A 26,660-nucleotide genomic window follows, 5' to 3' on the forward strand; every position below is an offset into this window, starting at 1 on the left:
AGCAAAACCATGAATCAGGGAAGGAGGAAGGGGGAGGAAAGGGCTGAAGTTCCACAACCCCCTTCAAGTGTCCTAAGGACCCCCACAAGGCCCCACCTCCCAAATGTTCCACGACCTCCCCGTGGCACCACATTGTGGACCGGAACCTTCCACATACGGACCTTGTTGGAACCAAGATCTAAACTACAGAACTAAGTCATTTCTCCTAGTTTCATTTCTTCCTATTTTTTTTTGCCATTAATATTTAGTTTGGGAACACAACGTTTAATGATTTAAAAAAAAAAACATGTCAAGTACAAATAATAGCAGGTAATGGATGGAGATAGATGGCAGGAAGTTTAATCTTCTAATTCTTTAAGTCAAACTGATGATGTCACTAGGAAAGAGAGTCCGTTGGAACCTGGTATCTGGCAGTTACTAGAGGAGCTGTGGCTGAGCACAGGGTACCCGGGAACCTCCCTGGGCCCTTAACCCCCAAAGCTGCCAGTACTGTGTGTTCAGGCCTGTGCACAAGAGACACAGGGCATCTTGAGACTGAGAGAATTATCTGGAATGGAGAAGGACAATCCCCCACACTTGGTGACTCCCACATCAGTGAAGGCTATCATCTCAAAGATTGAGGCTGCCCAGCTAATTCGGACTCAGGAGGTAACCCCAGAGATGAGGAAACATCCTTCTGTTGGGGTCTGATGTAGAGGCTGGGGACTGATCTCACGTTTACACAAGATTCCAGCCTTTGGGGGTCCTGGGATACTTGACAACCTGGGTTTGCAGACAGATGAGTTCAGAGTGTCCACATCCTATATTTGACTTCTGTAGGGTAGGCTGAGACCAACTACCCCTGGAAGGCGGGGCTGTAAGGTAACAGCCCCTAGATAAGTGGGCAGGAAGCCCCTGGTCAGTGCCTAGTGATGGGTCCCAAAAGGTGGGAGGAGGGCAACTGTGTTGACAGATTACTAGAATCCCCTACGCTGTTCCCTGGGAACGCTTGGAGTGATGATCAAAGGCTCAGGTCACTTTGTATATAAGACTCTGATGCAGTTCTGGCTCAGTCTCCTCCATCTCCACCTAAGTCAGACTTGATGGAGTGGAATGTGGGTGGTGGATGTGGGACAGCAGAGGACACATTCTTCTGATGGGTCTGCCTTTATATGTTACTTGGCCTTTTTCCTTTGCGGCTCTTAATATTTTTTTCTTTATTCTGTATGTTTAGTGTTTTGATTATTATGTGGCGAGGGGACTTTTTTTTTTGGATCCAATCTATTTGGTGTTCTGTAAGCTTCTTGTATCTTCATAGGTATTTCTTTCTTTAGGTTGGGAAAGTTTTCTTCTGATTTTGTTGAATATAGTTTCTGTGCCTTTGAGTTGCTATTCTTCTCCTTCTTCTATCCCTATTATTCTTAGATTTGGTCTTTTCATGGTGTCCCAGATTTCCTGGACGTTTTGTGTTAAGACTTTTTTGGCTTTAGTGTTTTCTTTGACTGATGAATCTATTTTCTCTATTGTGTCTTCAATGTCAGAGATTCTGTTCCAGCTCTTGCATTCTGTTGGTTGTGCTGTAGTTCCTGTTCGATCAGTCAGATTTTCTATTTCCAGCCTTCCTCAGTTTGTGTGTTCTTTATTGTCTCGATTTCAATTTTCAAATCTTGAACTGTTTCCTTCATCTGTTTAATTGCTTTTTCTTGGCTTTCTTTGATTTCTTCCAATTTTTTGTTTGTTTGTTTTCTTCCATTTCTTTAAGGGAATTTTTATTTCTTCTTTAAGGGCCTCTATCATCTTCTTTTCCAAGACAGGGTTTCTCTGTGTAGCTTTGCGCCTTTCCTGGATCTTGCTCAGTAGACCAGGCTGGCCTCGAACTCACAGAGATCTGCCTGGCTCTGCTTCCCGAGTGCTGGGATTAAAGGCATGTGCCACCACCGCCCAGCTCATCTTCTTAAAGTCATTATTAGGATTAATTTCTCCTACTTCTTCTGTTTTGGTATTTTCAGGTCTTTCAGGTGTAGAATCACTAGGTTCTGATGTTGTCATATAGGTCTTTATGTTGTTGCCTGTAGTTTTGCACTGGTGTCTACTCATCTCTTCCTCTGCTCGGTGCAGGTGGGGTCTGTGTCTGAGGGTGGCTCTCTTGTTCTAATTGATAGTCTTGGTCCACTGGGAGTTCTTGGTCAAATTGGTGCTGATGGGCTCTGTTTCTCCAGGAGCAGCTTAATCCAATTGGTGTTAGAGGGTTCTGTCTCAGGGAGCAGTTGTTCCCAATCAGTGCAGGGTGGACTTATGGCTCCGCTGGTTGTTGGTGTCACATGGGATGGTTTTCTTGGTGAAGGGACAGGGAAAGAGGCCGCTGCCTGGTCCCTGGGGCTCCAATGGCTGGGGAGGGGGCACTTAATGTGCCCCTGGGGCCTAGGGGTTAGAGACCTGGTCTGCTGGTCTGGAGATGGGGCCTTACCTGTTCCCAGTCAGTGTAGGGTGGGCTTTATGACTCTGGTGACCTGGTTCAGTGGCTGGATGGCTCCTTCTCTTGCGTTCTTGGGTCATGCTCTGCTCGATCGCCAACTCCTCGCCAACAAGCTGATCTTGTTTCCTCAGACAGCAGGCTTCTGAGACCTCTCCCGAATGGATCTCAGCTGAACAGGTTGATCAGTAGGGCAATCTCACCAACACCTCCAAGTTGATGAGCCTTGCACGATTGGCAGCTGAACCCCGGGCCGGCTTCCAGCAGAATGCTCGGGTCCATTCTGGTTGCGTCCCATGGCGATGGCTCCTTCCCCGAGTGCTGGAATCAGCCCTCACCAACTCCACCTCTTTTGGTTTTTCAAGACAGGGTTTCTCTGTGTAGCCGTGGGTGCCCTTGAACTCACTCTGTAGACTAGGCCGGCCTCGAATTCACAGAGATACCCCTGCCTCTGTCTCCCGAGTGCTAAGACTAAAGGCATGGGCCACCATACTTCTGTCTCTCTCTCTCTAGGACACATTCTTGAACCTTTGATCCAGAGCGTTTCTTTGGGGTTCCGTTCTTGGGGGGTTTGCTTTGTTTCTTGGGTGTTTTGTTTTGTTTTGTTTTTTCTTTCCATGTTGCCTCTGAGTTGTGAAATTTCAGATATCCCAGCAAGTTCTGAAATTCTGAAGGTGTGTTCACTGTGGATCTTTAGTGTCGCTGAGCTTAATGATTAAAATGGTAAGAGCCAATGCTCTCTCTGTGTTCAGGGCACAGTTCTAAACACTTCACAATATCAACTCATGCCACTCTCCAGAAAGCCTGACATTAAGGACTATAATGAGCTAAACTTTACCTGTGAGGAAACCCTGGATCTGGAGTTTAGCAACTTGTCTGAGACCATGCTGCTAAGACGTGGACAACTGACCCCAGGATCTAGCCTCCTAACCTCTGCCATCTGCTGCCCTGCCCCCACCCCATACAGGATATTTCCACCCAGCTCTCGGACATCTTGGACAATGTCAATTGTGCCATCAATCGCTTCCAGGAAGAACTGGGATATGATTTAAAGGAAAAGGCAAAACCTCTCCAACCAGAGCAAAAAGGCAAGAAGAGATTCATCTTGCTGGAGAAAATTGCCTCCTTCTCCAAAGATGCTAAGGCTAAGGAGAAACACCTGTATGAGATCCTCCGCTGGCTGGGAGACTGGGGTGAGTCTGCAGGCTGGGTGGGGTGCTGAGAGCTGGTGTTTTCCCCCAAGACGCTGGTCCCTGCTGGCCCAGGCATTTCCGTTCTCCACCTAGGTCAGCACTTGTGAGGAAGGGCATGGGGTGGTGGGCGTGGGACAGCAAAGGACCCATTGTAACACTTCTTCCCCAGTGATGGATTCTACCACTCACATCACAGCACGCAAACTGTCCCCCCTCCCCACAAGGGCTGTCTCAGTCAGATCTTTGTTGCTCCTGCAAATACCTGGGAGAAAGAAAGGACAAAGGGTTCATTTTGGCTCCTGGCTTCAGAGGTGTCAGTGATGGTCTTTTTTTTTTTTTTTTTTTTTTTTTTTTTATTGTTCCCTCCATTGTCTCTTTATTGAGTGGTTACGTGTTGGCTAAACATTTTTTTTTAATTTTTATTTTGCAATACAATTCAGTTCTACATATGGTCTTTTGACCCCATTATCACTTGAGGCCCGAGGCCAGGCAGAACGTCATGGTGACAGTGGGATTGTGATAGAGGAGGTTCTCCACTCATGCAGCGGGAACTCAGAGAACAGGAAGAGGCCAGGGTCAAGACATACCGTTTAAAGGAACACCCCCCACTTTCTCCAACTCGGTCTCCTATCACCCCCCACAACAGTCCACGTACATTTTGAATCTATCAATGGAATAATCTACTGGTTAGGTCGGAACCCTCATGATCCGATCGATCCCTCGGGAAGTGCACTCACCCAGAGGTGGGGTTCCATCAATCCAGTCCAGACTGATCACCACACACGGGGCTGGGAAGGTGGCCCAGTGGACAGGTGTTTGCTGTGCACACTTGAGGACCTACGTTCAGACTCCCAGAACAGTATGTGCCTGTACCCTCAGCGCTGGGAAGTGGAGAAAGGTAGATCGCAGCCAGCCTAGCAGAAATGACTCAGTTCCAGGTTCAGTGAGAGGAGACACTCCACTGTCACCTCTGGGCTACGCACACACCCAGGCACACACGCACAGCAGCCTAGCCTGCCTAGTGAGACTCCACCACAAGCCGGCAGACAAACAAGCGCAACGAATGCGCTTGCTTCTACTTAACCCACTCGGTGGTCCAGACGCTAGATGGCGCAACAGGCGCAGGTTAACCAGCCACGTGCCGGGCTGCGCCTCACGTTGGCTGCCATCTCTCCGCCTGCCGCACTTCTGCATGGCAGGCCTAGAGTCAACCACTGCACACGGATTACCCGACTCAGTCCTCGCCCAACCCTTTTTCAGGGAAGGAAACCATCGCTCAAGGAAGAGATCTGCCCAATAGCTAGTGTCCCACGAAACCAGTCCACCCTGGGGTCTGCTGTAGGGCTCCATGGGGGTCCCCAGAGGACAAACTTCTCAGCCTGGGCCCCCACTCCGTCCAGGTGACAGTCTGAGCTATGAGATGAAGGACAGGAGGAGCGCGGAGGAAGAGGAAGCCCTAGACGAATGGATCGAGGTGATGGAGAAAGTGTTGCCTCTCTCCCTCATGGCCACCAAAGGAGGCATCGAGTCTCTCATCTCCCTTTGCTCCACTCTCATTGAAGAACAAAAGAAAAGGACACAAGGTAGGTTCCTGGAGCATCTAGGAGGAGAGCTGAGTGGGGACGGGCTGGATGCCATCTCAGGGGAGGAGGTCTCAGGACAGTCTGTAGGAGCTTCTGATCCTCCTCTTCCTCCGTAACACACATGCAGCAGAGTGGGAAGCCAGGATGCAGAGCTGGGGTGTTGGACTCACGCTGGTCACAGAGCTGCACTGCCCTGGTTGATCTCCCAGAGGACTGGGGTTCGAGTCCCAGCGCCCAGACAGCAGCTCACAAATGTCTATAACTCCAGTTCCAGGGTGTCTGTCGCCCTCTTCTGGCATCTATGGGCACTGCATGCACATGGTGCACAGACCAAAAACACTCATAGCTATAAAGTAAAAAAATCTCAAAAAAAAAAATTTTTTTTTTTTTTTTTTTTTTTTTTAAGATATAGGTAGGAGTGAGGTGAAAATGGGCCTCCGAGGGCTTCCTGGAGCTGTGGCCTCATGAGGGTTCTGGGAAACAAGGCTTAAAGGCCAGGAAAGCTGCAATTTATAGGCAGAGCTTGAAGAACATCTTTCCTCGCTCTTAACCCAGCTGCCAAGCCAGGGTTTGGTAAGCTTTGGTTGGAAGTCCCTCTAGAGCATTCCCAATTCTGGATTCTCCTAAGCCGGTCAGTCTCCAGCTTGACTAAACCTCAGAATTTTATCCTGTCCACACTAGACTGATCTGAGATTACCTCCTGCATTTTGTAGATGAGAGCCCTGAAGCTTGGAGAACAGAAGGGGCCACAAGAAAACTGGGGACAAAGCCCAGCCCCTTGCTTTGATTGGTCTTACTCAAGAGCGTGGGCTTCGGAGTGAGAACGATTTCACTTTGAATCCCACCTCTACCAAATTTGGGCTGTATGGCTTTGGGCTTTTTGTTTTTGTTTTGTATTTTTGGAGACAAAATTTCTCTGTGTAGCCATGGCTGTCCTGGAACTAGTTCTGTAGAAGAGGCTGGCCTCAAACTCACAGAGATCCGCCTGCCTCTGCCTCCCGAGTGCTGGGATTAAAGGCGTGCGCCACCATGGCCCAGCTAACATCTTTATTTTATCTCTATGAATCTGTTTCTTCATATGTAAAATGAAGAGGATATTATCTACCCTCAGGGTTGGGAAGAGGTGTGCATAGGGTATGAAATGTCTGACCACGTTTGGAATATGCCAGGCTTAATTAACAGTAGCTAACATGAACATTTCCATGACTTCTCTTGGACAAGTTTATTATCATTATCCATTAAGTGATGTTGATCCAGGTATGGTGGCTCATGCCTCTAATCCTAGTACTTGGGATGCAGAGGCAGGAGGATGTCTCTGAGCTCAAGTCCAGCCTGGTCTACAGAGTGAGTTTCAGGACAGCCAGGGCTATGTAGAAAAACCCTGTTTCAAAAGAAAAAAAAATGAAGTGAAGTTGAATGTTACAGGAGGAAGAAATGGAAAACGGAGACTATCCATCCCATTTCTTCACTACATCATATTTTGAAGTAGTTATTTGTATACTTATTTTCCTTCAAGAGTGTAAGTTTGTGTGGTTTGTTTGTGTGTAGGCCAGAGTTTAATATTGGGGTCTTCCTCAGCCACTCTCCATCTTATTTTTTGAGACAGTCTTTCACTGAACCTAGAGCTTTCCCGTGGGCTAGACTGGTTAACTAGCAAGCCCAGGAATCCCCCTGTCTCTGTTTCTCCAGTCACGGGGTTATAGGTGTGCCCAGTGTGTCCAGCTGTTTATCTTGGTGCCAGGGATCTAGACTCTTACGCTTACACAGTAAGTGCTTTACAACTGACCATCTCTTCAGCCTGACAGTGTAAACTCTTAAAGGGCAAAAGCCCTAACTTTTTTTTTTTTTTAACTCGTGGGGCTTGTTTATTGAGCATTTACTTTAGAACTTTACTTAGCCTCAAATATGTGCACTCTAAATCCTAAGAATTAGAATCTATGGTGCTTCCCATTTTTCTAAGGAGGAAACTGAGGCACAAAGAAGTTAGGAAATGTACCCAAGGCAAATGTTATTAATTAGATTTGGATCCAAGTGACTTAGTCTCAGAGTTCTGGACCCCAGGGTCCTACGGCTCATCTGACAAGGCCAGCGAGATGCTAGACGGAGCTCAGTGTCACTCAAGCACCGTGGCCCTTGCCTTGCATCCAAATCCAGCCGCTGCTTTCTTTGCCAGTGACGTTTGAGAAAACATTCCAAGATGATCGTTCCGTCAGTCCTACACATAGTAGGTACAAAGATGTATGATCATGGCCAGTCCTGGAAGAGCTGAGATCCGCCACTGGGGTTGCACATAGCACACATGCTCTGTGCTCACTGTATTCTCTTGGGATGATGGGCCAATGTGATCCCCCCCCACCCCACCCCCCACCCACCCCACCCCCACCCCCCCCACCCCCCGCAATGTAGGCAGGCAAAGATAGTTATTTTTTTGTTCATTTGTTTGTTTTGTTTCGAGACAGGGCTTCTCTGTGTGGTTTTGGTGCCTGTCCTGGATCTCGCTCTGTAGATCAGGCTGACCTCGAACTCAGAGATCTGCCTGGCTCTGCCTCCCGAGTGCTGGGACTAAAGGCGTGAGCCACGAGTGCTGGCCAAAGACAGTTATTAACATAATAATAATGAACGGTTGTAACAGATTCTCTATATGCACAGTTCAGAGGTAACAGAAGAGGAAAAGGAGACTTGTAAGTGGGGTTGAGAGGTTTGGGTAGTCAGCATTAAGGAGCCAAACTTGGATTCGGGAGCTGGGAAGGAGCAAGATTAGAAAAGTAACTCCTTGTGAGGGGTAGGCTGAACTGAGTGGAGCCTGGCAGCTGGTCCAGGCCCTTCTGGCTCTACAGGTGCTGTGCATGCAGTTGGTAGACCTAAGGCTAAGCCTGAAGCAATTTCAGGATCTCGGGAGTGTCTCCTCATAACACCTCTCTGGCTCACAGTGCCCATCCCAAAGAGGGGTGGGTAAGAATTCTGGCTCGGCAAGGTCTGGAGCATTTGTCTACTTCTTTCCTAGTGGGCTTTGCTGCCTTTCTCCTCTCCATCTCTTCCAGCATCCAAGCATAACTTCTGGCAGGACTGGCGGGAGAAAAGACCACAGAAGTCCTCGCTCCTCCCTCAGCCGCTGAGCCCGGAGCAGATGCTCCAAGACAAGAATACCACCTGCACGAAGGTCTCCGAGGTGAAGTCCATGCTGCAGGAGCTCCTTGACTCCACCATGTTCAACAAAGGGGAGGTCAAGGCCATCAGATACATGTCCACTGTCGTGGAGAACCTCAACAAGGCCTTGATCCTCCAGCACAAGGAGAACAGGAGTCTGGAGTTGAAATACAGATGTTTGCAGGAGGAGATGACCAAAGAGGTCCAAAGCCAGAGGCTGTACTTCCAGAAATCCATCCAAGTCCTCGAGAGCAAAAGGGACGCTCTGCTAAAGCAGGTAAAGGTTCTAGGGGGCAAATACCATGACCTCCTCACGATAAAGCATGCCCTGGAATTCCAGCTGAAGACCGTTCAGACTGCTGGTGGACTAGAAGAAACCCCTGAGAAAGGGACCCTTCCAAAGAAAGATACAGCCCTGGAAGAACCCCAGCTGGAGCTCAAGGAGGAAGGACGGTTGTTCTCACCTCTTTCCCAAAGCCACCTGGCCAAGGCCTGGGACAGCAGCACACCACCCGCCCAGCAGCCGCTCCCCACCACGGCCACAGACTCAAGGATCGAAGCCGCGTTCCCTGACCACACTGAGCACCTGGAGCCCGTGCTGCTCCACTCAGAGGCGCTCCAGTGCCCAACACAGTGGGAAACTCGGGCGGAAGAGGCCCCAGAACACGGAGGCAAAGACCAAGAGGACCACCCGTCCCCAGCGAGCTGCAGGAGGGCGCTTTTGCAGAGCCACATGGAGCACTGGGAGGAAGAGCTGGGCTGGGAGACCCGGAGGCAGCAGTGGCTGCAGGAGGAGGAGATGTGGCTGCAGCGGCAGAGGAAGTGGACCCTGCTGGAGCAGGAGCACCAGGAGAAGGTGCGGCAGTGGGAGGCGGAGGAGGCTGCCAGGCGGCAGTGGCAGAGACTCACCCAGCCCGAAGAGGAGGCACGGAGCCCCAGGAAGGCCGCCGCCGCCGCCGCCGGGGAGCGGAAGGGAGGTTCGGAGAAGCTGATCTTCACGCCCACCAGCCGGTGGAGGAACCTGGAGAAGTCAGAACCATCGTCAGCGCCTCCCCCGTGCCGGGCACAGTCTGCTCGCCAGAGCAGGAGGTCCCATTTACCCATGTCTGCACACACCCAGCAGCCTGGCCAGGGAAATCAGAGGATCCTGAGTTCAACCGAGTTGATACAAACGCCACGGTCCCGCCAGGTTTCTGCTAAACCCAAAAAATGTGCTTCTTTCCCCATCACGGGGACGTCCATCCGAAGGGTGGCCCGGCCCGCTTTGCAGAAAGCCCCAGTAACCCCCAAGGACAAGGTGTACCACATAGACATGGGGGGGCAGCTGAAGAACCTGCAGATCCTGGGTAGTACGGAATCAGAGCTGGCACTGCCACAGTACCTACGCAGCAAGGCCCTAGAAGTCACTGCCATTGCCATGGAACTGAGCGTCCTCAGGCTGCAGAACCTGTGCAAGAAGTACATCCACTACAGACGTTTCCAGAGCCTCAGGTAGGTGCCCAGCAGACACCCGGTACCCACCCAGCAGATACCCACCCATAGCCATACAGCAGATACCCACCCAGCACCCACCCATACCCACACAGCAGACACCCACTCAGCACCCATCCATACCCACACAGCAGACACCCACCAGGCACCCACCCACACCCAAACAGCAGACACCCACCCAGCACCTACCCATACCCACACAGCAGACACCCAACACCCACCCACACCCACACAACAGACACCCAGCACCTACCCACACCCACACAGCAGACACCCAGCACCCACCCATACCCACTGCAAAACAGGGTAGAGCCAAAACCCAGGGACAGATAAAGAATATGGACAGAAAAACCATGGGGGACGCCCCCAGGTCTCTTGGGAAAGGGGACTAACAAAGGCTATTTGGTGTCAGGCCTCGGACAAGGTGTAGGAGGTACAGCATCTATTGTAGGAGGTACAGCATCTATTGTAGGAGGTACAGCATCTATTGTAGGAGGTACAGCATCTATACGTTGTTCTCCTTACGGTGGGCTTCTCCTCCAAACCCACTCTCCCCATCTCCAACCCCTATTATCCTGACCTTCACTCAGTATATTCCCTACCACTGGCGTGACTTTTCCTTTCCAGCCTAGGGGTCCCTCCCCTCACACCACCTTCCAGCTTTCTGCTCATTCTCAGAGACCCATTCCTCGTTTTCCTCTCAAGAATTCACAAAGTGGAGGCCTCGCTCAAGTCAGCCGACTTGGAGGAAAGAGGAAGTCTCTCTACCAGCTAAGTCCCTTCTCTCTCTTCCCAGACAAGAAGTCATCAAACACATAGGAACCGCTCGGCAGATGAGGGCCACCTATAGGGCCCAGAGCCTCTATGTGTTCCTCGAGAACATCGACCGCCAGCAGAACCTCAGGCTGCAGGTCTGGACAGACAGACAGAAGGACCTGGAAGAGAAGCACCAGGAGTACCTGCAAAACATGGCCACCATGTTCCCGAAGGTGGGCCTCCTGCCCTGCCACCTGTCCAGTGAGGGGGAGCAGCGTGGGGGCTGGTGGGTGAGAGCCTCTGGGCTGGAGTATGAGGGAAGGCCGCTGTCCAGTGTGTGAATACAGGGAGGTGTGTGAGGAGGGGCCCTTCCCAAAACTGTAGAGAGAAAGGGCTTGGGGCTGGGGGAGCTGAGCCCTGCAGTCCCTCTGTGGAACTGGGACTCTCCCTGCTCCCTTCAGCTCTGGTTGCCCTCCAGGCCTGAGGCACAAGGGGGTCTCTTCACCCCCTTGCAGGGGCCTACAAGTTCTTCCTTGTTTTACTAGAACTTTCTTCCAGGCACTTCCTGACAAAGAATGCAGTGGAGGGTGAATGTTGGAAGACCGTGGTGGTCTGAAAGTATCCCTTTTTAAAAACTGTGTTATTCCATGTACACGTGTGTCCCCTTCCAATGTGGATTCTGGGGTCAAACTCGGGTCAGCAGGCGGTCATGACAAGCACCTCCACAGCTACCATGTGGGTCTTGAGAGGGTCTTTACCCAGGGTCTGCCCTCACTTCCAGCTGATAGGCGTCTACTCATGGAAGCCAAAGCAGGCCTCGTCTTCCCCGGCAGTTTGCAGGCTCCACTCAGTGCCTTTTCGGTTTTGATGCTGCGTAGAGCCCCAGACCGTCCTGAGTTCTGCTTCTCTGGGTTCCGTGTATCTTCCTCCCTCAGCTGACAGGATCGCTGTGTCCACATTGTTTGATAGTGTCAGGCTGCGCCTGTTACGGGCCTATTTTTGTTGACTTTATTGAGCATTTAGTCAGCCATTTCAATTTAGGAACTTAAGTCCTTGAGTTTTAGCACATTTTCTTAAATTATACAGTAGCAGCTCAGGTGTGATCTGCTGGCCCCGGGGACCCCCGGGACAGCTAACCTGTGGCCTGTATGCCCCCAGCAGAGGTGTGGATGAAGCCTCACACAAATCATAATGCTAATTAAAACATTTAGAGAGCAGGGCGGTGGTGGTGGCGGCGGCGGCGGCGGCGGCGGCGGCCGCCTTTAATCCCAGCACTCCCGAGGCAGAGGCAGCCGGATCTCTGTGAGTTCATGGCCAGCCTGGTCTACAGAGCGAGTTCCAGGACAGCCAGGACTACACAGAGAGACCCTGTCTTGGGGGGAAAAACCTAGGGGGTTGTTCTTAGCAACCCTTTGAGATGTAACTTGAGAATCACCAAAATAGTATTCATGGCTGATGCCAGGACACTTCACTGAAACTTTCCCTTGAGAAGCTTGTGTGCTTCCTGGGTAGATCTCATTTTTTTTCTCTTAACTCTCCTGCTTAAATTCTACATTTAAAATGTCTTTTGAATAAACTGACTCTTTGAGACCCACATCTATGCTTTTGGGTATGTTTTTCTTCTTTTCTTGAATGTTTTTTTTTTTTTTTTTGGTTTTTCAAGACAAGGTTTCTCTGTGTAGTCCTGGCTGTCCTGGAACTCACTCTGTAGACTAAGCTGGCCTCAAACTCACAGATTTGCCTGCCTCTGCCTCCTGCTGGTATTTTTAAAGAAAACCCCAACCCTGCTCATACTGGCTAGTCCTGAAATTTCCTGTCCATGTAGAAGCCATGAATCCTGCATTTTCCTAAGTCAAAATCCCTTAAGAAGAAAGAAAGAAAGAAAGAAAGAAAGAAAGAAAGAAAGAAAGAAAGAAAGAAAGAAAGAAAGAAAGAGAGAGAGAAAAGGAAGGAAGGAAGGAAGGGGTTAGGTAGAAACAGAGGCAAGAGGTCTATGGAATTATGTGATAAAGATGCGATCCCATCACGGATCCCATCACGGATCCCATCACGGATCCATCGGACCCATCGGTGTTTACCTCCTGCTGTATCCTGCCAGTCATCAGTTCTATGGGAGGCAAGCTCCTCCTGGGGCGGGAGGAACACTGGGGCTTTAGCTTTCCTGTTCCCCTTGCACGAGGTTCCTGGGGGATTCTAATTCCTTGGGGACCATTTTTCAAGAATCTGATAAAATGTGGGGTGCAAGTGTCCCTCTTTAGAACATCTTGTTCCCTGCAGGGACAGTTACAACTGGAGCTGTTCACTCATGCTTTCTACTCTGTGTCCTTTGGTCTATATCCCCCCACTTCCTGATCCACACCCCAACTTTGGTAACCACTGCTTTATTTTTTTTTACCTCTGTATATTTGAATTTTTCTCTATTAGATTCCACAGGTAAGTGTGAGATTGTATAATACTTTCTTTCTGCATCTGGCTTATTTCACTTAGTATGCACGCTGTAGCAAATCACAGGCGCTCCTCTTTGGAGGGACTGGGCTACGGCAGGAAAGAAAGGTAATCTGAGGTTAGTCAGCGGTGGGGAGAAAAGAGCTCCCTTGTACACTGTTGGTGAAGTTGGAGGTTTGGTTGCAGCCCTTAGGACGCAGTGTGGAAGCTCCTAAAGAAGCTGACATTGGAATCCCCAGAGGACCCAGCCATCTCTCTTTTGGGTATCTATGGTTTGAATTTAAAAAGTCCCCCACAGGCTCATGTTTTGAATTTTCAGTGTCCAGTCTGTGTCACTGTTTTGAAGGCCTTGGAGACTTCAGGAAGTGAGGTCAGGCTAGACGAAGTAAGTCATTAGAGTTGGACCTTGAAGGTTCTACTCACCTCTGCTCTGGTGTAGCTCTGTCTCAGCTAAGAGACAGAACAATGACTCTGAGGGACTGAAGCCTCCCTAAACCCAGGAGACAAAACACACTGTGTATGCACAGGAGAAATGAAGCCATCATAGCATCCTTTATAACGGGTGCGCTATGGAGACAATGGGCCATGCTGCTGCACGCCTGAAATCCTAGCATGTGGACAGCTAGGCAGAAAGTGAAATCATGAGGGCAGCAAGAGGCTCGGACAACCTCAGTCTGATCCCTGGAACACACATAAAGGGGGGAAAGAGAACCGACGCCATGAAGTTGTCTTCTGACTGCCACATGCCCCCCGTGGCACTCACATGTGCATACACGGAGTAACCGTAAACAGAGTCTGAAAGAAAGGCTGAACTATTATGCAGCAGCATTTTGTTCGTATGGTGTGTTACATTGACAGATTTTCATATGTTGAACCATCCTTGCATCCCTGGGATGAAGTCTACTTGGTCATGGTGGATAATTTTTTTGATGTGTTCTTGGATTCGGTTTGCCAATATGTTGTTGAGTATTTTTGCATCAATGTTCATGAGGGAGATTGGTCTGTAATTCTCTTTCTTTGTTGCATCTTTGTGTGGTTTGGGTATCAGGGTAACTGTAGACTCATAAAAAGAGTTTGGTAATGTTCCTTCTGTTTCTATTGTGTGGAACAATTTGAAGAGTATTGGAATTAGCTCTTCTTTGAAAATCTGGTAGAATGCTACACTGAAACCATCTGCTCCTGGGCTTTTTTTGGTTGGGAGACTTAATGACTGTTTCTATTTCCTTAGGGGTTATTGGTCTATTTAAATAGTTTATCTGGTCTTGATTTAACTTTGGTATGTGGTATCTATCCAGAAAATTGTCCATTTCTTTCAGATTTTCCAATTTTGTGGAGTACAGGTTTTTGAAGTATGACCTGATGATTCTCTGGATTTCCTCGTTGTCTGTTGTTATGTCTCCCTTTTCATTTCTGATTTTGTTAGTTTGGGTTCTCTCTCTCTCTTTGCCTTTTGGTTAATTTGGCTAGGGGTTTGTCTATCTTGTTGATTTTTTCAAAGAACCAACTCTTTGTTTCATTAATTCTTAGTATTGTTCTCTTGGTTTCTATTTCATTGATTTCAGTCCTCAGTTTGATGATTTCCTGGCGTCTGTTCCCCCTGGGGCAGCAGCCTTTTGAAAATGGCAAGTGTTTGTGTAAAGAATGCTGTGAGGCCCTCCAGCTCCGTGCCCAGCTTCACAGCTGGGTCTGAGAGCAGAAGGCCACTCTGTGCTGGGGCCCTGCCTGTGAGTGCCACCAATGTTCTACGACCTGGCTTCCTTCAGTTTTCTTCCTTCTGTTTCATCCACTGTCCAGATTCTTTACAACAAAAGAGAAAGTAGGAACTACCCCAGCAAGTGTCATGTGCTGGGGACCCTGGTTTAGAGTCAGAGGGCCTTAGCCTCGCCTCAGCCCAGAGCCCAGTGGGGTCAGTGACAATCAGGCAAGGCCTCCTGCCATCCTAGAGAGGCCTCTCTTCCCACCTTCCTGATGTCCCTCTGCTTGCTCCTCTAGCTCAAGCAAGAGTGGAACATCCACCTGAACAGCCCTGTGGTCCTCCCTGCTGCAAAGCCAGGGAGATGCAAGTCACCTCCAGTCCTACTCCAGAGAGTCCGCTCCAGTGGCGCCACCAACAAGCAACCCCCGCCGCCACCCAAGCAGCACCGGGAATCTGTGCCTCTGTGGATAGCTGGGTAGGTGTTGGCAGGCTGAAGGATGACAGCCAGTAGGATGAGAGGGCAGAGGGAGTGGGGGTGTGGGTGTGGGTGGGTGGGGGGGTGGGGGGGTGGGATGGGGATGGGGGGTCGGGGTGGGGGGATGGGGGGGTGGGGCGCAGCTAGCCTGGGGAAGCAGCAGCGAGCAAGGACACAGCAAACATCGCCTCCCTGGCTTCAAGGCCCATCTGCTCGGCTGCCCTGACAGGCTCTGGGCTCGGATCCAGAGACAGAATGTGTATGGCAATGTGTGGTTTCGAGGCGCAGCCTGACTGACCCTGAGAAAATACAGGGGAAACCCTTTATTTCTACTCTGTGTGTATTGACCCAGTATCTACCATTGGTCTATATGTAAACAAGCCAATTCTTCCCCACCGTGTGGCCTCCAGGCTCAGACATGGTGAGCCTCTGGGCAGCCACGATGATTCCCGTGAACACCTACCCCAAAGGGACCTGATTCAGAGCTTCAGCCCCAGGGCATGTGCCTAGAAAGGGAGCCTCAGGAACTAAGGCATAGAGCCTGTGTTGGGGAGGTTTGGGTGACACAGAGGTCTCTGTCTTGGACCTTGTGTCTCCTCGGCCTGTTCCCATGTCTCTTTGTCTCTCTTGATACTGTCTGTGCTCTCCCTCTCCTAGCCAACAAGGGAACCACATGGAAGCCGTGTGGAAGACCGATGTGGCCTCTTCAAGTCACCCAATAGAAAAGAAGACCCCTGCAAGCCTGTCCTGGGACCAACTAGGGGGATATCCAGACATCCCCAGGCTGTTGGCCGTGGATGAGCATTCTTACCACAGAGGCCTGATGTCCTTCAAGACTCGGTAAGGAGTGAGGGTTGGGGTGTGACCTGGATTCAGGGAGACCTGTCCATCAAGGGTGCACTGGTTCTACCCGACAGCTCAGGCACTCTCTTCCCAAACTCTAGTCCTGGACCCAGTTATTGTACCACACCAGAGAAGAAACACTTCCCTGCCTCATCCATTCACTGGCCATCAGCTTGGGTCCTGAGACAATACCACTTCAGTCCCTCACAGGACTTTCCGCAGTACTTGGGTTGCTGTACGAGTTTTACCTCTGCGCGTGCTCCTGGGTTTTCCACGGCTTTCTCGGGTGCCCCAGCTTGCCCTTAGTCTAGGGTTGTTCTAGAGCTAGAGTAACAGGTGGAAGGGCAGAGGCTGAGGGAAACCAAGAACTGTGGGATAGACCTAAGACCTGGGCCTGAGCCGTCTGTGGGGATTTCTTTTCCTGACTGCCTCAAAGAACCGTCCCTGGGGAGAGCAGCTGAGGACCAGGTGTGGGGACGCACACCTACATCCCAGCACGCCGGAGGCCCAGACAGGAGGACCTCCAGTTTAAGGCTAGCCTGGGACGGCGGCAGAGAGAAAAGCAGCAGGACTCGGAACCCAGTGGGCTGTTCTGGTTAGAGCAGGTTACCTCCTTTGTCTCTCTTGGCTTGAAGACATCACCACTGAAGACTCAAGGCTCTTTCAAGGGACCTTTTTCATCTCATCTGCTGCTAGTGGACCTGACTCTGTCCCAGAAAGATCTGTAGCAAAGAGAAGCCACTGGAGGAGCCTGCTCAGTGAGGCCTTCCTCTGCTGGCCCCTTCACTAGCTAGCTCCTCCAGTGTCTCTCTCTGTACTCCCAGCATGGCCCTGACTTTGCCCAGTCTCTGGGGGAATCTGAGGCCCACCCCTTCGTTCTTCCCATGTATAAATGCCTGGATAAACATCAGTGTACATACTACACTTGACTCGAGGCATTTGGGGCATTAGGATCTTTCCGAAAATGAAAGGAGACAGCGGCTGGCGTGACGACTCAGTCAGGAGAGGGCCGCTGCATGGGCGTAAGGACCTGAGCTCAGATCCCCAGCACCTACATTAGAGGCTACGCGTGGCAGCACCAGGAGGTGGAGACAGCTAGGTCCCTGGAGCTCACTGGCCAGCCTCCCTGGCCTAGTCAAATTGAGGAGCTAGAGGTTCAGTGAGAGACCCTGACTCAAAACATAAAGCAGAGAACAAGTGAGACACTCGATGTCAACCTCTGGCCTCCCCAGGCGCTCACACACGTACCACACATACATCCACACACCCACATGAGCACGTACATCCCCTACACACCCAAAGAAAGGTTGATGGGGAAAGAGAGTCCGAGTGAACAGCACCCAACCGCACCTTCCTTTCTTTTCTTCTTTTTTTTTTTTTTTCCATCTTTTGCTCACACTCTGTGGTATAAAAATTCTAAGATCCTTCATGTCTCAAGTAGAGCTGTTCCACCCACCCCTGATCCTCCACTGGGATCTCAGCCGCAGGCTGAAGCACTTATCAAAATATTGTTCCCAGCAAAGACAGCTTTCTCTCCTTGTAAGAGAATTTAGGTGAAGACAATTTTCTTCCCCCTTTCACAACTCTACAGGAGTTTATCCGACTTATCACAGTCCCAGGACAGACGCAGAGCCCTGCTTCTGTCTGCACTGGCACTCCAGGTTGGGTCAGCTCCCTGTGTCTTTTTAGGAGGTTCCTGTGTTGTGCCCAGATGCCAAGATGGTGTCCTTCGAAACCTTGCAGGCCCCCTTCTCTGAGGTCTCTGCTCTGCCTGACCAGCAGAGAGAGAGCTCCTGAGCTCTCTGACTGGCAGGCTGAGGGGAGCTGTCCTGCCCTTCCCCTGCTCAGAGCTGCTCCTGCACAGCCACAGCATAAGCTGCTCTCGTGCCTACCGAGAGGTCTCGGAGCACAGACTCAGAAGGCTTAGAACTTGGTGTCTGCGAAAGAGATTAGAGCAGATAGAAAGTAACAAATAAGGTTGAAAGGAGGGGAGAGGAAACACCCTGTGAAGTAAGACAAGATGTAGACTCAAAAGAGGAGAGGCCGAACCCCTAAGATTCAGCAGAAATGTCATGCTAAGCAGTTCTACACTCAAGTCAAGTCTGAGCTCAGCTCTGGATTTGTCCCCATGCTCTGGGTGGGCTGCATGGGCCTTGTCTCAGGTGCTACCCTACTTGTAACCATATTAGCTCTTTCAGTGCCTCAGCAATCCAAAGAAAGGAATGCCAGGAACCCTCAGAGGAGCCAGCTGAGCTTGTCCGCAAAATGTCCAGCCATTCACTCCCTGGATCCCTACAAAGCCAGAAGGATGGGGCGACTCCGGTTCCCGCTCCAACCCTTAGTGAGTCTCCAACTTCCGGGTCACTAAAACCCTCGCAGGGACTTGGTCCAAATGCTGGTTCCCAGCTGGTGCCTTGAAACACACGTCAGGTGTTACAAAGTTGCCCTAGAACTTTGAGAAACACCCTTCTCTTTCTTTTAGTCCCCATACTGTTAGTTTTTAATAAAATAGAGGTTGGTTAAGTCTCCTGTCTCATTGCCGAAAGCCTCCCCTCCAACTCCCCGACTCATCTTTGGAACCAGGCCCGAGGATTGCTCGAGTGGGGTCACTGACTGTGGGAGCCAACAAGCCAGGAGGCTGTTATCAGTGCCTGGCACGCAGGAGGTTAGAAAGTCTATTTAATCAAACACAAATAGGTATCTGATATTCAAGTGATTAGTAGAACAGCTCAGAAAAACAAAAGGCATGATAGTGGTACACGCCTGTGATCCCAGCACCTGGAAGGCAGAGGCAGGAGGATCAGGAAGTTCATGGTCATCCTTGACTACAGGGTTAGAAAGAATGGAGACACAGAGGTTCCCAATCTAGATGGTGGAGTTCAGGGGGCCCTCAGCAGCAGCCATGTGCTTGTTCAGCGGAAATCTGCTTTAGTTCATGTATTTGTCTATGAAGACCCGCCTACCTCCCCCAGCCTGCCTCATCCCCACTCAGCCTTTCCCAGCCTCTCCTAGAGACCAGACACAGCTGGCAGCAGATGTTCTAAGTGAACCCGTATCTAGGTTCTCCTCAGGAATAGTGCCTGTCTTTGGTTCCAGTTGAGGTTAAAGTGAAGGATGCACAGCCAGGTATGGTGGTGCATCCTTTGAATCCCAGCACGCAGGAAGCAGAGTCAAGAGGATCTCTACGAGCACAGGGCTACCATGAGTTCAAGGACAGCCACAGCGACATAAGGAGACCCTGTCTCAAAAATAAAAACAAACAAAAACTCTGGAAAGAAAAGGAGACCGTGGGCTTTATGAACGCTGTCAGGAGTAAGGTTCTGCTTTGAACCCTAGCTTAAGCCAAGAAGGATGCCTAGTTAAAGAGGAAGACAATGGCATTCAGATGCAGGTTGGAGACAGGACAAGCTCTGTAGGAAGAGGCAGTTTCCAGGCTTACTCTTTATGGAAAGCCTCATTGCAATCACATACAACATATTAAAGTACATCCACAGCCAGCCTCTGGAGGATCATGAGTTCAAGAACAGCCTGGGTCACATAGTGAGATCCTGTCTTAAAAGAATAATTAGCCGGGTGGTGGTGGCACACGCCTTTAATCCCAGCACTCGGGAGGCACAGCCAGGTGGATCTCCGTGAGTTCGAAGCCAGCCTGGGCTACAGAGCGAGATCTAGGACAGGCCCTAAAACTGCACAGAAAAACCCTGTCTCGGAAAAAAAAAAAAAAAAAGTAAAGCCTTCACATTAAATATATTGCTTCAAATAATTTGAAATGAATTTTGTTTTGTTTTGTTTTTTGAGACAGGGTTTCTCTGTATGTAGCCCTGGATGTCTTGGAACTTGTAGACCAGGCTGGCCTTGAACTCACAGAGATCCGCCTGCCTCTGCCTCCCAAGTGCTGGGATTAAAGGCGAGTGCCACCACCTCCCGGCCCAATAACATTTTTAAAGGCTTTATATATTTTCACAGTCTTGTGACGGTGCTTAAAGTTCCTAGTAGCTAGTCATCAGGATGGAGGACTTGGACTTCTTATATGTCCTTCAGTAAGATCTCTGGCAAGCAGTCTGTGCCTGATAGATTCCTTTCCTGCTCCACTAACAATCTGGGGAGTGCATTCGTGCATGTATGTGTATGTGCATTCATGCGTGTGTGCATGCATGTGTGTGTGTGTGTGTGTGTGTGTGTGTGTGTGTGTGTGTGTGTATGGTGCTTTTCTAGCAATGGGGTTGGGATACAGGATGCATTTTTTTCAGAACCGAGTTAACCTACTTGATCAAACAGGACGTTGTCTGCAAAACCAAAACAACAACAACCCAAGGGGAGCCAAGGAAGGCAGAGAGGGACTGTATGTGGGACTTGACCATAGCTCTGCTTGCATGGTTCATGGCCACAGGAGCCTCAAGATGAGGAGTCAGAAGTAATGTGGAAAGGGACCCGAGGGAAAGGTCTGTGTGGAGAAAAAGGGACAAGAATCTTTTAGAAAGAACCCAGGCAAAGAGCCAGGGATGGAAAGCCGTGTATTCCTGTCACATATACTGTGGGAGGTTGACTCTGAAGAGCAGGGTAGGCATAACTTCCTGATTAGATAAGTCATCTCAAAAAGAGAGGTGTGCACAGCTGGGATACTGCAGATGTCAGCGGGCCCACTGGGAAGGAGCAGGAGCCAATACCCTGAAGGCTCTGGTTTGGTGGAAAGCTGGACAATACCCATGAGTAAATGGGGACCTGGAATAAAGAACAGGAAATTATAGAAAAGGAAGTAAAAGATGGGGATTCTGGAAGTAAAAAAGTTAGAGGCTAGAGAGATGGCTCGGTCGTTAAGAGCACGCACTGTGCCATGCGGTGGTGGGGCACGCCTTTAATCCCAGCACTCGGGAGGCAGAGGCAGGTGGATCTCTGTGAGTTCCAAGCCAGCCTGGGCTACAGAGTGAGTTCCAGGACAGGCACCAAAACTACAGAGAAACCCTGTCTCGAAAAACAAAACAACACTGCTCTTGCACAGGGTCTGAGTTTGGTCCCCAGGCCCATGTCAAGAGACTCACAATGCCTGTCTGGTTCCACGAGCTTCAAACCTTCTCCTGAATGCCACAGACACGTCACATATGCACACACACACACCCCACGTCACGGACACGTCACATATGCACACACACACACCCCACGCCACGGACACGTCACATATGCACACACACACCCCACGTCACGGACACGTCACATATGCACACACACACCCCCCACGCCACGGACACGTCACATATGCACACACACACACCCCACGCCACGGACACGTCACATATGCACACACACACACCCATGTAAACATATACACATGATTAAAAAATAAAGGCAGGGAATATAGCTCAGTGTAGAATGTTCACCTTACACATACAAGGCCCCAAGTTTGATTCCTAGCACAAAAAATATTAAATATAAGTCTTTTCAAAAAATTAGTGTCAGAGATGAATTATTTTAACAAGGTTATTGCCAATCTAGACAAAAATAAAGGGAGTGGGAAACCCATGAACTTGAGACTAGGTCAATAGAAATGGACCAAATGTAACACCTACTAAAATCCAACTCCCCAAACTAGGCACTCAAGGTATGTGGAGCAATGTCAGATGACTGTCCCAGAAAGAGAGAGGCAAAAAAAATATTTCCAAATGATGGAAGAATAAACTTCAGATTCAAGCTCAGAGAACCTAAGCAGGGTAAATATTCAAAACAAACTAACAAAAAAACATACCTAATCATATCACAGAGAAACCTGAAGCCAAAGACAAAAGAGCATTTTCAATTAAATGTTTATTTTAATTTTACACACACAGGTGTTTTGCCGGCATGCATATCTGTGTATCACGTGCCTGCCTGGTGCCTAGGGAGGCAGAAGAGGGCATCAGATCCCCTGGGACTGGAGTTACAGATAGTTATTTGCTGCCATGTGGGTGCTGAGATTCAAACCCAGGTCCCCTGCAAGAGCAGCCAGTGCTTTATCCACCAAGCCATCTCTCCAGCCCCAAGAGGACGTCTTAAAATTAGCCTGGGTGTGCCTCAACAGTAAAGTACTTGCCTAGCATGTGTGAAGCCCTGGGTTTGAGAGTCAACCACACATGTACATGGACACACACACACACACACACACACACACACACACACACACACACACTATAGAAAAAAGAAAGCAGCCCTCTCATTAGAAACTTTGGCAGCCAGATGGTGCCTGAGGCCCAGCTGTTTCCCTGCCTTGTAGGTACACAAGATCACCAAGTAACCCCGGGAGCTATTAGCTCAGATTTCCGTTAGCCGCACTAACAATTGGCTAGACTACAACAGTGGCTAGCGTCCCACGAGGCACGGGCCCTCTAGTGCTCCACAGGCCTTTCCTCCCAGGCTGCATGCCATGAGGACCTGGGTGGGTTTCCTCGCCACCCCACAAAGGCAGCAGTCCCTAGTTGGGGAAGGCAAAGAGGAGCCTGGGTATGCTAACTTGAATGTCCCTCAACCCTCGGCAGGACCCTAGAACAACCAGAGCCTGAGTGCAGCTGGCTCAGCAGCCGGGGCTCGGCTGAGGAACCGCTACGGCTGCTTCCTGAGAGGAGCAGTCAGTAATAATGTGGGGCTGTCCAGAGGATTCAGGAGTGCTCTCCCATCATCCAGTGGTGAGTGACCTGAGCCAGGTTGTCTTGCTTCTTGGGAGAGTGCCTTGATTGCGGAAGCCACTAGGAGGCAGCAAAGTGCTTGTTTAAGAGGCTCAGGGACCTGGTCCGGGAGAAGCGGCAGCATTACAGCCGCTTAGGAACCACAGCAAGGTGGATGGATGGGTACTGCAGAAGTTCAAGGGCCACGTGGGAGGGGCCGGCCCCCAGGGGGTCCACTGGGCGGGGCCGACCGCCAGGGGGTCCACGTGGGCGGGGCCGACCGCCAGGGGGTCCACGTGGGAGGGTGCCAGGCTGTGTGTGGAGAGCAAGTTCGGCGAAGGGAGAGGAAAGACACAAAGGATTCCGGACCATCCTCGGAGCATCTGGATCCTACAGATAATCTGTAGTGGCCAGGCTTCTCTCCGTCATGGTCTTCTTTGCCTGGCTGCCCATCCCCATAGGGCCCTCAGCACTGCGGGGCAGAAATGTGTCCTTGCAAATGATTATTTAGGCAACTACTTTTAAGAATTCTGCCAGGAGGCCCTCCTGTGGACTTCTGCCAAACACATGCCACGTCCTCATTCATTCATTCACTTACTCATTCAACAAATATGTGAAGCACTTGACACTAGGCAACCTGCCCAGAGGACTGTGCACACAGTAGAAACCAAGTCAAGCTCTGCTGAAGGACTAGGTCGCCCCTCCCCCGCCCGTGGACCGGCCTGCTCTTGCACCTGAGCTTTCGACTTGGCTGGGCTTCTGCTTGGAAAGCAGATCAAATTACATGACTTTGTATTTACCGGTTGATCGATGGTTTTTGAGACAGGGTCTCACTATTTAGGCCTCGACGGCCTGGAATTCGCTGTTTGCACCAGGCTGGCCTCAAACTCAGGTATCCACCTGCCTCTACCTCCTGAGTGCTGGGATTAAAGGATGTGCCACCATATCCAGCCACTGGTTGATTTCTTTTCTTTTTTTTTTTTTTTTAAAGATTTATTTATTTATTATGTATACAGTGTTCTGTCTGCACATATCCCTGCAAGCCAGAAGAGGGCACCAGATCTCATTACAGATGGTTGTGAGCCACCATGTGGTTGCTGGGAATTGAACTCAAGACCTTTGGAAGAACAAGCAGTGCTCTTAACCTCTGAGCCATCGCTCCAGCCCCTGGTTGATTTCTTAATCACTTTTTGAACACCTACTGTGGTGTCGAGTTTTGTACTAAGCACTGAGGACACAAATATGAACAAAACACTTCCAAGGAGCTTACCACAAGCACCGTGTCCTTGGAAGTTCTGAAATGTCACAAAAATAACACTAGGTTCTTATACTCTTGAAAACTCACCATCCATTCATCTGTCGGTCCATCCATCCATCCATCCATCCATCCACCTGCCCATCCATCCATCCATCTGTCCATCCGTCTGTCCACCACACATTCAGCGATGGCTTCCTGGTGTGCTGTGCTGAGATTTTTTTGTGTGTGACTATGACACTGGGATACCACGTCTCTTTCCACTCTGCAGACAGAGAGGTAAACTGCAGTGGCCTGGCAGGTCTGAAAAAGCAGCCCATGGCAAGTGTGTGGTAGAGCACGGGAGACAAGGAGAAGTGATGTTCACTCAGGAAAGGCCGTAGGGCTCAGAGGGATTTCAGTCAGTGTCGGAGGAGAGAAAGACAGAATTACTGCAGGGAGCAGGGTGGGCAGATATCTGAGGGAGGAGGAACAGACAGGGAAGTCGAGAAGAATAAAACCCCGCTTATATCCTCAAAGGTTTTCAGTCAAGTGGGAGACAGACTAGCAAACCTCACCATATCCTCCCTGTGACCTCTCCATGCTCTTGGGGGTTGCCCTCCACGGTCCATTAGTTATCTTCTGCCTGCCTTGGGGGTGCCGGGCACGACACCCCATTGCTTGGATTCTCTCCTAAGATGACTTTACCTTGCCATGTGGCTGCACTTGTCACGTAGATGAAAGAGATTCCCACATGCCCTCCACTTCTATCCTGAGAGCTGTGTAGCACACATACAACTGAGCACCTCTCTTTTTAACACGTTTATTAGATTTGTTAATTTTACTTCTTGTGTGAGTGTTTTTGCCTGCATGTTTGTGGGCGCAATGCATGTTTGTGTGCACAATGTGTGCATGCTTGGTGCTCACAGAGGTCACAAGAGGGCATTGGATCCCCTGGAACTGGTGCTAAACCGCCATGTGGGTGCTAGGAATCGAACCCACAACCAAACATCTCAAACGCTGCCCACTGTACCTTCACCAGCTCATCCAAATCAAGCCCATGTTTCCATTTCAGCCCAAACCTGCATTTCTCCTCTGCTCCTCTCCTTCTGCCAGGGCAGACACCTCATCTCTTGCACCCCCATATCAGTCGGTCCCCATTAGGCACCTTATGTGTCTTCTCTCTGGTGAGCACCTAAGTTAGGCCATCAACTGGGGTCTCAATCACATTTTAAAACATTTTGTGTGTGAGTGTTTTGCCGGCACATGTGTCTGTGCACCTGAGTGCCTGGGATCCACAGAGGCCAGACGAGGACACTGGATTTCCTCGAACTGGAGTTACACACAATTGTGAGCTGCTATGTGGGTGCTGGGAATCAAACCTGGGTCCTCTGGAAGAACAGCCAGTGCTTTTAACCACTGAGCCATCTCTCCAAGCTTCCGAGGTCTCTTTAGTTTTATTCTCTTGCAAACTGTTCCACACTAGGCTGGAGAGATCTCTACTGTAGATGTGATAGAACATCTGCACTTAAAAAACTTCCATGGCCATCTCTCTCTCTCTCTCTCTCTCTCTCTCTCTCTCTCTCTCTCTCTCTCTCTCTCTCTCTCTCTCATTGGTTTGTTTTGTTTCTCTGTGTAATAGCTCTGGCTGTCCTGGATCTCGCTCTGTAGACCAGGCTAGCCTCGAACCCAGAGATCCACCTGCCTCTGCCTCCTGAGTGCTGGGATTAAAGGCGTGTGCCACCACCACCTGGTGGCTCTTACTTTTCTTAAGAAAATATTTAATAACTCTGTAAAGCCTTGGTACCAGCCCTTCAACTGGCTACATGGTACTCCATTACTTAGACGTACTATACTGCTGATTGGTCCTCTAGTGATAAGTGTCTGTGTGTTTTCTCAACTTTTGCTATCAATGATTTAACTTTGTACATAGTTTATTTTCCATATATGTAGGTATACTGGATCAAAATCATATGGTGCTGTAATTCCACAAGCAATGATAAATTTGCACTTCAACCCATCATCAAATGTTTGCCAATTTATAGGTGAAAAATTATATTTAAATGTAGTTTAAATTTTCTTGTGAGGGACTTTAGTGTGTGTTTTTTTTTTTTAACTACGTCTAAGGGTCATTTATCTTTTCTGTCAACAACCCATTTTCTTATATGTTTTCTGCTCTTTTTCATATCGACTTGAAAAGGTTTTGTATACATAAAGCAAATTATCTCCTTTGTCTCTGGTATGGGTTGCAAACCTCCCCCCGGTTCTCCATTTGTCTTTGTTTATGGTGTGCTTTTGCTCTGCAGAAATTATAGATTTTTCTGTTGACAGAATTTGTCTTTCTTATGCTTCGAGAAATCTTGTACCATCTGAAAAATCCTCCCTCCACGATGATATTGTGAATTTGTAATTTTGCTCTTTTACATTTATTTAAACACAATTGATTCATATGGGTGTAATTTAGTGTGAGAGCTGAAGCAGGGAACCACATCATTTTTTTCCAGGTGGCTACACAGTTGTCTCAATAGTGCTAACTGTGTGATCTATCCCGTCCCTGCTGACAGACAATGCTGTCTTCATAACATACTAAATTCCTTTAATGTCTTGGATCTATTTCTGGTCCATTTGTTCTCTTGATGGAAACACTTAGCATGCACTGGCATTCTCTGGAGTTCACTGTACTATTTGGGAGGGCTTCCTCCCTCTCATTAAC

The 26,660-nt window shown here is 49.6% G+C and overlaps 1 protein-coding gene across 1 annotated transcript; it reads left to right on the forward strand.

The window, feature by feature from the left end:
- The first annotated feature begins 376 nt into the window (after window positions 1–376).
- On the forward strand, window positions 377–18,604 carry Fam186b (family with sequence similarity 186 member B). Its single transcript, XM_059247516.1, has 8 exons — window positions 377–648; window positions 3,420–3,645; window positions 5,046–5,228; window positions 8,270–9,866; window positions 10,663–10,855; window positions 15,060–15,238; window positions 15,896–16,078; window positions 18,271–18,604. Exons 1-8 carry the CDS (start codon window positions 553–555, stop codon window positions 18,497–18,499), a joined length of 2,886 nt encoding a protein of 961 aa, XP_059103499.1. The 5' UTR covers window positions 377–552; the 3' UTR covers window positions 18,500–18,604.
- Window positions 18,605–26,660: the final 8,056 nt, after the last annotated feature.

Source organism: Peromyscus eremicus, chromosome 20 (genome assembly GCF_949786415.1).
Source record: "Peromyscus eremicus chromosome 20, PerEre_H2_v1, whole genome shotgun sequence".
Lineage (NCBI taxonomy): Eukaryota > Metazoa > Chordata > Mammalia > Rodentia > Cricetidae > Peromyscus > Peromyscus eremicus.